Genomic DNA, 11726 nt, shown 5'->3' with positions numbered 1-11726 from the left:
ATTAGCATAGAATAAAAAGGCAATAGCGTAGCGTTTTTCGGACAGTTTTTTTGGTACTAAAATAGCAATAATACTTATAACGCTTTCCTCGAATCGGCAAGTAATTTGTTTCTTGATTTAACCGAATAAATATAAAACAATCTAGGATTGTTTCGCGTATTGATATTTGACTTGTTCTTTCTCACTTTACGTAAATTGTAATCTTTGAAACTGTTCGAAATACCGTCAAGTTATCGATATAAGAATCACGGCGCATCGCGAATAATTAGAATCGGTTCTTTTTCGCTCCCTGTGTTCCGTTTCGAGAATCGCGATTCTATTTCCGTCCTAGCTCAAGAGGCAGAAAAACCGCGCCTCGTTTTTCTAAGTTCGACTCTCGCTTTGTCTCGGGGCCTCTGTGCGAGAGGTAAACACCCGAGACAAAGCGAGAAGTCACTATATCATAACTGCGGATCGGTTGTCGACCCCGAGATCAACTGTTACCGTTAAAAGTCAAAAATCGCTGATCTCGCTGATTGTCGACAGCTGATTGGCCCTATGGATTTGCGGCTCGTTACCGGGGGTAGAAAACTCTAGATAATTGCTCGAGAATAAAACTCCCGGTTCTCGCGCCCGCGTTCACACCCGATCTGTGGTTCACGGTGACAGTAAGTAAAGATATATAGCTTTCGTAATCTCGACGCTTTTCGTGCTAACTATAATCCGCTACGTTTCGCTGTGCGCTTTTAATTCCATCGTTCGCGGAATCGCGCGTTAAAATCCGTTGCTCGCGGAATAAATTGTAGAACTTGTAAATATTGCTGTAAATATACTTGTACATAGCATGTCCACTATTCTCTATTCTCTCGTGATCGTAATACCTCAGCTCGCAAATCGATATCGCGCTCACGCTCGGTCCGCTTTGAACAGAAACGCTAAAAACGATATTGCAAAAATAAAATTTCAAACAAATGTTTCTTATTCGTATTCTCTATTGTTTACATTACATCATATCTTCAGTGTCCGAAATTTACTTACGTACTTTTTATACTTGAAATATTAGATGTAACATCACCTTTACATGGCGATGATTTTATTGAAAATCCGCTTAAATTTTATCGAACTTTATAATATTTTAAGAAATTTATTTAATGAAAAACATTATTTTCTCCTTCCTCTCAGTAAGAATCATTCGTGATAATCGATCGGCGATTGCGGGATAATGGAAAACTTCCAAATCCTATGCGGTATTGCCGCCGTAATTCTCGCTTTGTATTATTTCTTAACGTCAAACTTCGACTTTTGGAAATCACGCGGCGTCCGTGGTCCACGACCGATACCGGGATTCGGCAACTTAAAAGATGTTATGCTTGGAAAAGTAACGTTGAGTGATTATTCAATGAAATTGTACCACGATTACAAAGACGAGCCGTTGATTGGGATATTCAATGGGAGGACACCCATCCTTATCGTAAAGGATCCAGATTTAATTAAGGATATCCTCATCAAAGACTTCCCCGCGTTCGCCGACAGAGAACTCTTCACTGTTCACGAAAAGGTACGAATATCTTAAGCTGTTTTACACGAAATCTATAGATATGCGCTTTTTGCGAAAATTTCGATATATCTTCATACTTTTTAATTAACTATAGGCATCACAGGCGCGCCCTATTTAGCTTTAATATTTCACTGTTAAGGCCTTTGCACAATGCCAGGCAAACTCCTTCTTCTTTAGTATGTTGCCTTTGCTTCCCCTCCACGAATGTAATTTTGTTGAAAAATAGATTAAAAAAGCAACAGGCAATAGGAACAGGAAATAATAAAAAAATTCGTTAATTACGATCTAAAAAATTCGAATGTTATGATTGTTTGGCAACAGGCAATAGGCACAGAATTTTCAACATGACGAAAACTCTGTGTTTATTGCCTGTGTCACTGTTTATTTTGTATTTATACATGATTTCTGATTTCGGTAATTATTTAGAATACGGGCTCCACCTCGAATACCGATAAAATTATGATTTCTATTCCCTGTTCTTATATATTGCCTGTTGCATGGCAATGTGCAAGGGCCTACTGTTACACTATTAACCACACAACGGTCAAAACACGCGATCTCTGCAATGACAGCCGCTCACAAAGTAAGCGCAGAGAGAGAACCAATCGGCATCGCGGAAAAGCGACAACAATATTTCGATAGATTCGAGTATCGATGACATGCCCTTTTTAGAAGAGAGAGGAAAAAAAACCTTTTTTAGTGCCCTTCTTAGAAGAAAAAGAAAAGAGGACGTAACTCACTGAAAATTGCGAGACTTGTTTTAAAGATGTATTTCTAAAGAAAGTTATCGCAACTTGATAAAATTTGAATTCTATTTAATTTGACTTCTATATCACTAATTAAAAAATCGAGAAACTTACTCGATTACAATTTCGTCTTTGTCATATTGCAGGCCGAGCCGCTGTCGCAACATCTTTTCAATCTGGAACCGAAGAGATGGCGACCGTTAAGAGCGAAACTGTCGCCTATTTTTACATCTCGTAAATTGAAGGAGATGTTCTTGTTGATATCAGAGTGTACCGATCATCTTGTGAATTATACGGAAGAATTAGCGAGCAGGAACGAGCCCATAGAGTGCCGTGAGCTGATGGCCAAATACACGACCGACGTCATCGGCAGCTGCGTTTTCGGCATCGAGATAAATGCTCTATCAAACGAGAACAACGAATTTCGCAGGATAGGAAGAGATGCGTTCAATCCGCCCTTCTGGGATCGCGTACGATTCAGCATCAAGGAATACTCGCCGTGGCTCTTCGATGTCCTCTACGGCTACATCCTGCCGCAATCGAAGATCACCAGGTTGTTCACGCGTCTCGTCATGGACATTATAAACTACAGAGAAAAGAATAATATTGTTAGAAAGGATTTCATTGACACGCTACGCGAGTTAAAGAAACATTCAGATAAAATGGGCGATATCGGTAAATATTTTGTCTGTTTTTGTTATTACTTTGCTGTTTCGTACAAAGACTTTTTAAACACAGAACAATATGAGTTCGCGCATTTAACATTTATAAAATAAAGAATTAAAAAGAATATGCATGCGCATATGTTCTCCATTCTATAAATCATGATATAAAGTGAGGAATTGAATTTCGTATAAGCGAGAATTATATAATTGATCATATGTCAATTATATAGTTAAATTAGTTGCAATTTTTGACATTCAATGTAGGAAATTAAAAGATAATTCACATTTCAGATTTTACTGACAGTTTCATAGCTTCTCAAGCATTCGCGTTTTTCGCTGGTGGTTTCGAGACCTCATCGACGGCGATGACTTGCGCGCTTTACGAGCTGGCTTTAAATCAGAAAATACAAGACAAATTGCGTGAAGAAATTGATGAGGAATACATGAAGCATGATAGTAATTTAACGTATGAAGACATCAAGAAAATGGAGTACTTGAATAAGGTACTCAAAGGTACGTTGCCCGAAAATTCGTATTTCGAGAGATTGAATCAAAGGAAGGTATGAGAAACATAATGACTATAATATAATCGTATCGCTGATAAAACTAATTTCTTGTTCATTAACTCGTATAAATGCATTTTCATTAACTTGTCATTATTTTTACTGCAGAAACTTTACGAAAATATCCAACTGCATCGTTCTTACCGAGAAAATCGACGTCGAGTTATACTTTCAGCGACATCGAAGTCAGTATACCGAAGGAGCAAAAGATATGGATTCCCATCTTCGCGCTTCAACATGATCCGCGTGTTTATCCTGAACCAGATGTTTTCGATCCGGAAAGATTTAGTGAGGAGGCTGTGCAAAATAGGCACCCGATGTTTTTCCTTTCTTTCGGTGACGGGCCAAGAAAATGTATTGGTACGATGAAATAAATGTCGTGTTTCATTTCTCTTTGCTCCATTTTCAATCGAAAAAATTTCATTCGAGAATCTTGATCTGATTACTGTTTCTTATTTTCAGGTTCTCGCTTCGCCACTTATCAAACTAAACTTGGGCTCATAAAAATACTACGAAATTACAAAGTCGAGGCTTGCGAGAAAACGGAAATACCTTTAGTCTTGCGCGAACTTTTTATAATAACACCGAAAAATGGAGTTTACTTAAAAATAATTAAAATCAATCGAGCGTAAGTTAAGCTCTTCTTTAATTTTCCGAAAGAACGTGCATGAAAAGAAATAGAGGAGGGAATCAATTTGTATAATAAGAGTTACTATTCCGACTGCAATATAATATTTGTTAATTTTATTGATATCGATTTTGTATAATAACAGTGACGATCAGAGAGCAGAGAGTTGTGTGTCTGCTTTCTGTGCCTATAAGATTCAAATCCGTCCTAAAATATCGGATTCGACTGTCATTTCTTGAGAACGTAATGGCAAACCTAGGCTGCGGCCCACTTGACGCTACAAATGCTTCGAAGTATTCCTCTTCTCCTTTCTTTTAATGAAGAAAGAAAGAGAAGAAGAACGCTTCAAAGCATTTGTAGCGTCAAGTGAACCGCAGCCCTAATAGTCCGTTTGGAATATATATATATATATATTATATATATATATATAATATTAAATTGTAAATTTCATCGATTTATATAATCTGCTATAAAGAGCATACTATAAATATACGCAGCTTATTTTTATTACCCTCCTGCAGTGTTGAGCTAGTAATCTATGTCCATGAAAATTATAATACTACGAAATCATCAAGAAACTAAGGCCCGGTTGCGTTTTTAACTGTCCCCCTTAGAAAGAGACGAAGAGTGAGTTAAGCTAAGATTGCGACGTTGATGCAACCGGGTCTAAGAGAGTTCAAGGTCAGATTTGAGTAGCTCTCTTCTTCTTGAGGGAGGCGAAAGTCTAACTTAGGCTGTTGTGCCATTTATTATGATGGATGATGAAGTATAATAACATCTCATTGCGATATCAGTTAGTGATTAGATCGTTTAAATATAAATTATAGATACTTTTGCATACGTAAATTAACCCTAGCTAACCATAATTATTTTCGAGTCCTTAATGCGCCACACTTCGGTCCGTGAGCCCGCTCGACTTTGTCGCATTGTCATTTTCATTCTAATTGATATTTATAAGCTTGTGATGTAAGAATTAGAAATACAGAGTCTGAATAAAATGTTCATGATAAAATATCATTATTATATATAAGAAGACTAGAAATTTGTGTTATTATATAAGAACTAGAAAATCGAAAAATATTCAGCAGTCCACTGAACCGAATGTTTTATGTAAGTATTCTATTGCATATCAAAAATGAAATATATGTATAAAATAAATATGAGACGTATTTGCGCATATCAAACTTTCGCAAACGTTTGCGTGCAAGTTCTCTTATATTATGAAACTCTTATAAAATAATTCATAGTAAATTTTATATATGGAAGAAGTATTTTACTCGCGCGCTAATTATAAGGCATTGATTAAAAACCATTTTCCTTGTACAATTGTTATCTAGTTTAACATTAAATTTATTATTCCGCGTCATTGTTATGAAAATTTTATAATGTAATTTTCTGCTTTTGTCCTTTTTTTACACAAATATAAAAATATATCGATTCGACAATATTGAGTATAATAGTTTTATATGTAAGTAGTCATCAAGTGTTATCTAGGTTTTTAAGCTTTTTAACAAACTATTTCCTATATACATATATTAGTACAGAATACAAAAGGAGATAAGGTAATATATTTTGGACGGCTTTTTACATATATTTCCTATCTATACTTTCCGTTACTCACTAGATTTTTTATAATCCTTACGTCAAATATTTATGTCACATAACGTTATCGCATTGTCACGTAGTCATTTTCTTTTAAATGTTCCGAGATATCCGACTCGGGCATACTGAGATCTCTCAATTGTGGCGACATCGGAACATAGCTGGAATGGTCTGTGAAAGTAGTTTCTTGCGTACATACTGTATTTTGTAGCCTTGCTTTAAAATGGTCGGAAATTTCTGAATGAGAATATTGCTCGATATCCACCCTGTTTTAAGAAAGATAGTCTTTTTTTTTAATTGCTCTAGTCTTACATTTAGCGTCATTCTCGGGAGAAACTTGAAGTTAAATAAAATTGCAATCATACCTATCTTCCTTCGTGTGCTCGGGTCCCCGCTTCTGTCGTGGTGGTAGTGCCGGAGGTTTCATTTGCAAATCGCACGGAATTTTACCCGTTAGTGACGTTTTCAGCTCAGGTGAACAAACATCGTCTTTAATTTCTTCGTAAATTCCAGAGGCAACTGAGGTATTGGACTCCCTGTTGTAGGAATGACGTTTTTCACTGTACGTCAAATTGGGTTCCGATTGATATATATTTTCCACAGCTTTAGTGCCGATTGATGTCCTTAAACTGTTTTTTCACATATATTTGTCAGATTTAATTATGTACCTCATCACACAAGTAATACTGTTATTTAATTTTCTGCATATGATGCATACCAATTGGCATCTGTATTAAGGACACAGAGCGGTGCGTTATTCTTTAGCTGTGAGGGAAGACTACCGATTCCACCATGCGCCACCGTTTCAAGATCACCATTAGAATGTAAAAGTCTTTGTCGGTGTCTCGGACCACGACCTTGCGTCACCAAGTCTCGTAGCAACTTATTAGCATCAAGACAGAATACGTGGAGTTCCCCGACGCCGCAGCAAAACTCCTTGCTGGTGTGCATTACACAAATACGTTTCACATCTTCTGGACGGCCCACTGTTATTAAATGGAACTGAGTGAATTCCTTCCATTCAAAAGTTTCGGCTATCTCACCCGTGTGAACATTTCTGATGAAAATTCCAATCTCGTTGGCAATCAGATCTCCGTATAAACCTGAAAATCACATTGATAATCAGAGACAAAGTCGACAGGGAGACTCCTAGCGCAAATGGCAATTACACCAACCGGTTAAACCTGCCGCCTTTGAATGCGAGTTGTCAACTATGGATATATTGTATGACCTCTCCGTACAGCAGTGCCTTCTGGGCTTCAATAAGTGTCTGATATCCGCCATCCAACGTTGCGTCTCGGTCTCCGAATTGGCGGACAGCGACAATAGCGGCTTCCTGTCCACTGCCGACGATATACTAAACGCAAATAGCTTCGTTCTGGAGCGAATGCGATGCACGACGGCGCTCGATGGTAGCGTCACAGAACTGTCCTTCTCGTTTTGCTTTAAAGCGCTGCCGCGGCAGCTGAGCTTCTGGTCAAACTGCACCAGCAGGCCAAGGTCGGGTCCCTCACCGAGCTTCCTCACCGAGCACCATGATCGTTTCCACACCTTCGACAGAGGCAAGGCTCTCTTTCTCACCTTCTGCGTGACATATTTGCTTCCCGTCGACTTGACGTCAAGAAATCCGCAAATTTCCGTGTCGCGCGTACTCATTCTCTGTAAACAGGCGCGTCAAATTGGAGCAGAAAGCTTCGAGCACACGTATATATCGTCGTGAAGAAAGATTTGTAAGATTTGTCACGATTTTTAAGAAAATTGCGACGACGGTTTTGCAATGTTCAGCAAATCTCGGTGCGGAATGTGGATCTAAATTATCTAAAACATATATAGGTATTATGCTATGGTAAAAGATAAACAGACCGATTGTGTAATTCGAAAACAAATGTAAAAACAAACGCTAAGGTATATTTACAATTTTGCCGGCTGTCACGCTCGCTCACTTAACTTGCATCCATCTCGTTTCGAGAGCAGAAAGTGCTCGGGAGTGCAAGGAAAACAAATTTTGAATTTATGCGTTCCGAAACTCGTCGGATAAAGGTGGATAGAGGTTTTCGAAAAACTATTTGGATTTGTACTTTATTGTTAATTAAAAAGTTGTCTAAAGAGACGTCTCAAAATTGTTAAATTAATAAATTACCCGATAAATCGCGATGTATTTAATGACTGCATGATAACTGTAGTTACAGTAACATTAATTGGTACATATAATCTTGAAATATTTTATATAATTGTTATTACTAGACAAAATAATAATAATTGGTAATGTATAATATTCTGGATTTTTGAAATATATAAAGTTAAAACGTGCATTAATAAAAATATTTATTTTGTAAATATTCCTCCACACCAATTTCCATACACTTATACGTACACTAACAAAAATTATAAAACATATCCGGCATGCAATATTGAAAATTTTAAGTTTAAAAATTTTAATGCAAAAATATAAATTAATTTTTAATAAAGTATCAAGAGAACATATAATAATGAGAGAGATTGCACTATCTAAAATTTCAAGTATTTTCCAATGTTCCAAAAATTACTACAATTCTGAGAATTTGGGAGTTCGAATCATGAAAATCAAATAAGATATCAGAAGAACATAATCGGGGCAAGGAGGTTTGCAGTATATAAAATTCTATACATCTTTTTCAAAGTTTCAAAAATTGACGATTTGCAATTCGAAAAATTCGGGATTTCAAATCCCGAAAATCAAGAAAGTCAAAAATCGATCAAGTATCAGGAGAATATAACCGGCAAGAAGGTTGCATTAAAAAAATTCCAAAAAATCTCTACTCAAAATTTCTACTCTACTCAAAATTCGGAATTTTAAATCACATAAATTAAGAGACTCGGAAATTGACAAATAATATTTAACATATATATATAATCATCATTTTAAGTGCAGGAAGTTCTGCAATTACAAAGAACAGAAACCTTATTCTACATTGGTAATATTGGTATAACCTCGTTTCTTTTCAGAGAACTCCTTACAAAGAAGAAAATGCTACAAATCGTTTGGAATACAGTGTGACAAGAGTTTGTCGTATAGTCGGCTTATCTCGCTTGATAATAACACGCATAAAAAATGCGTAATGCTATCTTGAATTCATTGTGCACCGAGATCATCCGTACCGTTCGCAATGCAAAACTTTTCAAGCCGCAAAGGTGACGGTTCATTGAACAAGAAAACTTAATTTTAAACCAAGGAAACTCGTGAAACGCGTCAATTAACTCTGTATCTGCTTTTAGGAAGTGGACGTATTCGTCGAGCAGGCGTTTCTCCAAGGAAGCGACATCCGACGTGGAGTACAATGTTCCGGTTGAAGCCATCCGTAACTTCAGTATAGTCGCGCACGTCGACCATGGTAAAAGTACATTAGCGGACAGACTGCTGGAATTAACGGGGGCTATAAAGGCAAACTCTGGCAAGCAGGTCCTGGATAATCTGCAGGTGGAAAGAGAACGCGGTATCACTGTGAAAGCGCAAACGGCTTCGCTATTTCATTCGTATCGAGGCAAGAGGTACCTCCTAAATCTCATCGACACACCGGGCCATGTAGACTTTTCGGCGGAGGTCCATCGATCGCTGGCTCCCTGTCAAGGAGTCGTCCTGCTGGTCGATGCTAACGATGGTGTCCAAGCGCAAACGGTGGCCAATTATTATCTAGCGCGAGAGAGGAATCTTGTGATAATACCGGTGATCAATAAAGTGGACCTGAAGAACGCCAATCCGGAGAAGGTCAAGGAACAGTTGCAAATATTGCTCGACATGGATGAAGTGGATGTTATTAAAATATCCGCCAAGCTAGGCACTGGTGTCGATCGAGTTCTGGATGCCGTAGTCGAGAGAATTCCACCGCCAACGGTGGCCAGAGATGAGCCCTTCCGAGCACTGATATTCGACAGTTGGTACGACAAGCATAAAGGGGCAATCTCTTTAATTTATGTCAAGGATGGAGCGTTGTCAGTCGGTAAACAAATTAGTTCCGCACATATGAAGAAATCGTACGAAGTGCGAAATATCTTTCTTCTCAGACCTCATGCAGAAAATGTGAAGACAATGTGAGTGAGTATGAACTCTTGAAATCTTGTTTTACTGAAAGAAATTTAATTTTATGAATTAAATATTTATAGATATATGTATGAGAGTTTTTTAATCTTTATTCGATGTAATTTAGATTTGCTGGACAGGTAGGCGCTGTCTCGTGCAATATGAAGTCTAAGGAGGCTCACATCGGCGACACTTTACATCTGCGAAATCAGTCCGTCGAGCCTTTAGAAGGATTCAAACCACCAAAGCCAATGGTGTTTTCGGGTGTATATCCGATGGATCAGTCGCAATTCGTCTCTCTGCAAGCAGCTATCGACAAGCTTACCTTAAACGACAGCGCTGTAAATGCCACTTTAGAGTCCAGGTAAAATACTTTACCTTGACCATGTGTAAGATTCGTATAATGCATAGTGAAATCGCTTTCTAAATGTTGTCTGTAAATGGTGAATTGCACGAATAATGTTCAAACATGTTGATAAAACATGATAAAAAAAAAAAAAAAAATTGCAGCGCTGCGCTTGGAAGGGGATGGCGAATTGGTTTTCTAGGCCTGTTACATATGGAAGTCTTTATTCAGCGTCTCGAACAGGAATATGGGGCGCAGCCGATAGTTACGGCACCCGCGGTGACGTACAAAGCAAAGATCTTGGGCAGCAAAAATATAACAAAGTATCAAGGCGACACAGTGATCTTTAATAATCCGGTGCATTTTCCGGACCCCCAGATTGTTAGCGAATTTTACGAGCCTATGATTATCGCAACTATCATTACGCCAGGTATTTGCGATTTGACTACAGTATAGAGTATAGTTTTTAATTCATTCAGAATTTAAGAATATATTAGGCGACGGTAACTAAAAATACATTTTCAAATGCTTTAATCGGCGATTTCACGACTACTGTTTCTTATTTTCATTATTTATTGTTTAACACCTACAGATTAATCAATACTTTTAAAAATGTATAGATACGTACATGAGAGAAATTATGTCCCTTTGCCGAGAAAAGCGAGGAGTTGAGAAACTGACCAAGACCATTGGCGGTGACAGATTCATGTTGCAGTACGTGATGCCATTGAACGAGGTGATTCTTGACTTTCACGATTGCTTAAAGAGCATAAGTTCCGGTTATGCTAGTTTCGATTATGAGGATTATGATTATGAGCTGGCTGACATAGTGAAGGTAATCATTTTTGCGACAAATTATCTTCGTGCGCTTTTTACATGCAATTTTTATTTCTCGATGGATTGTTTTTGGTATATAATCATGTATAAATTTTAGTTGAATGTTCTACTAAATGGAAAATTGGTAGAAGAATTATGCACGATTGTACATAGATCGAAAGCATCCGAGACAGGCAAGAAGCTATGCGTCAAGCTTCACGAAACCATTCCTCGGCAGCTTTTCGAGATAGCGATTCAAGCGGCAGTGGGGGCTAAAGTAATCGCGAGAGAAACTTTAAAGCCCTACAAAAAGGACGTGACAGCAAAATTAGTAAGTAAATTTACACCATGTATCTTACAATAAGGGTAGACTTTTAATTTAAGGGTTTCGCTTCGCTAACGTTGCTTCTTAATTCTTCTTCAGTACGGCGGTGATGTTACTAGAAGAAAAAAATTGCTGGCGCAGCAAGCGGAGGGGAAGAAGAAAATGAAGATGATAGGAAAGATTTCCCTACCACGGGACACTTTTATAAATGTATTAAAAAGATAACAGCATTTTTTTGTATTTAATATAAACCTATTATTGCGACAAAATAATAATAACGAACTGTGAAACAGTTCTGTATGAAATGTTTGTCAATATTAATTTATACAATCTGCCGTTTTTTTTTTCAAAGGTGCGTTTTTTAATACCATTGTAAAATTCTCAAAACTATCCCCGGTATAATCTCGTCGCAACAGTCGAAAATTTAATTCAAATTTCGCG

The 11726-nt window shown here is 37.5% G+C and overlaps 3 protein-coding genes across 6 annotated transcripts; 2 read left to right on the top strand and 1 right to left on the bottom strand.

Annotated features, from left to right (window-relative positions):
- The first annotated feature begins 277 nt into the window (after positions 1 to 277).
- Positions 278 to 4281, top strand: LOC139783188 (cytochrome P450 6A1-like). Its single transcript, XM_071722324.1, has 6 exons — positions 278 to 647; positions 1162 to 1537; positions 2430 to 2958; positions 3240 to 3461; positions 3620 to 3871; positions 3974 to 4281. The coding sequence occupies exons 2-6, from the start codon at positions 1202 to 1204 to the stop codon at positions 4141 to 4143; spliced, it is 1509 nt and encodes a 502-aa protein (XP_071578425.1). The 5' UTR covers positions 278 to 647; positions 1162 to 1201; the 3' UTR covers positions 4144 to 4281.
- Positions 4234 to 7722, bottom strand: LOC139783189 (uncharacterized). 3 transcript variants are annotated; one of them, XM_071722325.1, is made up of 5 exons: positions 7657 to 7722; positions 6917 to 7559; positions 6460 to 6844; positions 6107 to 6370; positions 4234 to 6007 (listed from the first exon to the last, which is right to left on the bottom strand). In XM_071722325.1, the coding sequence occupies exons 2-5, from the start codon at positions 7395 to 7397 to the stop codon at positions 5806 to 5808; spliced, it is 1332 nt and encodes a 443-aa protein (XP_071578426.1). In that variant the 5' UTR covers positions 7398 to 7559; positions 7657 to 7722; the 3' UTR covers positions 4234 to 5805. The 3 variants fall into 3 exon arrangements, with proteins under 3 accessions (XP_071578426.1, XP_071578427.1, XP_071578428.1); XM_071722326.1 differs by having other exon boundaries at positions 6917 to 7400; positions 7657 to 7690; XM_071722327.1 differs by having other exon boundaries at positions 5813 to 6026.
- Positions 7723 to 8674: 952 nt separating this feature from the next.
- On the top strand, positions 8675 to 11590 carry Waw (Translation factor waclaw). 2 transcript variants are annotated; one of them, XM_071722340.1, is made up of 7 exons: positions 8675 to 8912; positions 8997 to 9809; positions 9926 to 10162; positions 10309 to 10574; positions 10765 to 10979; positions 11079 to 11291; positions 11385 to 11590. In XM_071722340.1, the coding sequence occupies exons 1-7, from the start codon at positions 8833 to 8835 to the stop codon at positions 11508 to 11510; spliced, it is 1950 nt and encodes a 649-aa protein (XP_071578441.1). In that variant the 5' UTR covers positions 8675 to 8832; the 3' UTR covers positions 11511 to 11590. The 2 variants fall into 2 exon arrangements, with proteins under 2 accessions (XP_071578441.1, XP_071578442.1); XM_071722341.1 differs by lacking the exon at positions 8675 to 8912 and having other exon boundaries at positions 8997 to 9112; positions 9181 to 9809.
- Positions 11591 to 11726: the final 136 nt, after the last annotated feature.

Source organism: Temnothorax nylanderi, unplaced genomic scaffold, assembly GCF_030848795.1.
Source record: "Temnothorax nylanderi isolate EJ_2023f unplaced genomic scaffold, tnyl_v1.0 TNYL_tig0477_pilon, whole genome shotgun sequence".
NCBI classification, from domain to species: Eukaryota; Metazoa; Arthropoda; class Insecta; order Hymenoptera; family Formicidae; genus Temnothorax; species Temnothorax nylanderi.
Note: the sequence above shows the minus strand (reverse complement) of the source record. Positions and strands in the feature narration are given on the sequence as shown.

Coding starts and splice junctions, on each gene's coding strand:
- LOC139783188 (XM_071722324.1), top strand. CDS start 1,202: ATGGAAAACTTCCAAATCCTATGCGGTATTGCCGCCGTAATTCTCGCT. Junction 1,538..2,429: donor TCTTCACTGTTCACGAAAAG/GTACGAATATCT, acceptor GTCATATTGCAG/GCCGAGCCGCTGTCGCAACA. Junction 2,959..3,239: donor AGATAAAATGGGCGATATCG/GTAAATATTTTG, acceptor TTCACATTTCAG/ATTTTACTGACAGTTTCATA.
- LOC139783189 (XM_071722325.1), bottom strand. CDS start 7,397: ATGAGTACGCGCGACACGGAAATTTGCGGATTTCTTGACGTCAAGTCG. Junction 6,845..6,916: donor AAAGGCGGCAGGTTTAACCG/GTTGGTGTAATT, acceptor TGTGATTTTCAG/GTTTATACGGAGATCTGATT. Junction 6,371..6,459: donor CTTAATACAGATGCCAATTG/GTATGCATCATA, acceptor GTGAAAAAACAG/TTTAAGGACATCAATCGGCA.
- Waw (XM_071722340.1), top strand. CDS start 8,833: ATGCGTAATGCTATCTTGAATTCATTGTGCACCGAGATCATCCGTACC. Junction 10,980..11,078: donor AGCTGGCTGACATAGTGAAG/GTAATCATTTTT, acceptor TATAAATTTTAG/TTGAATGTTCTACTAAATGG. Junction 11,292..11,384: donor AGGACGTGACAGCAAAATTA/GTAAGTAAATTT, acceptor ATTCTTCTTCAG/TACGGCGGTGATGTTACTAG.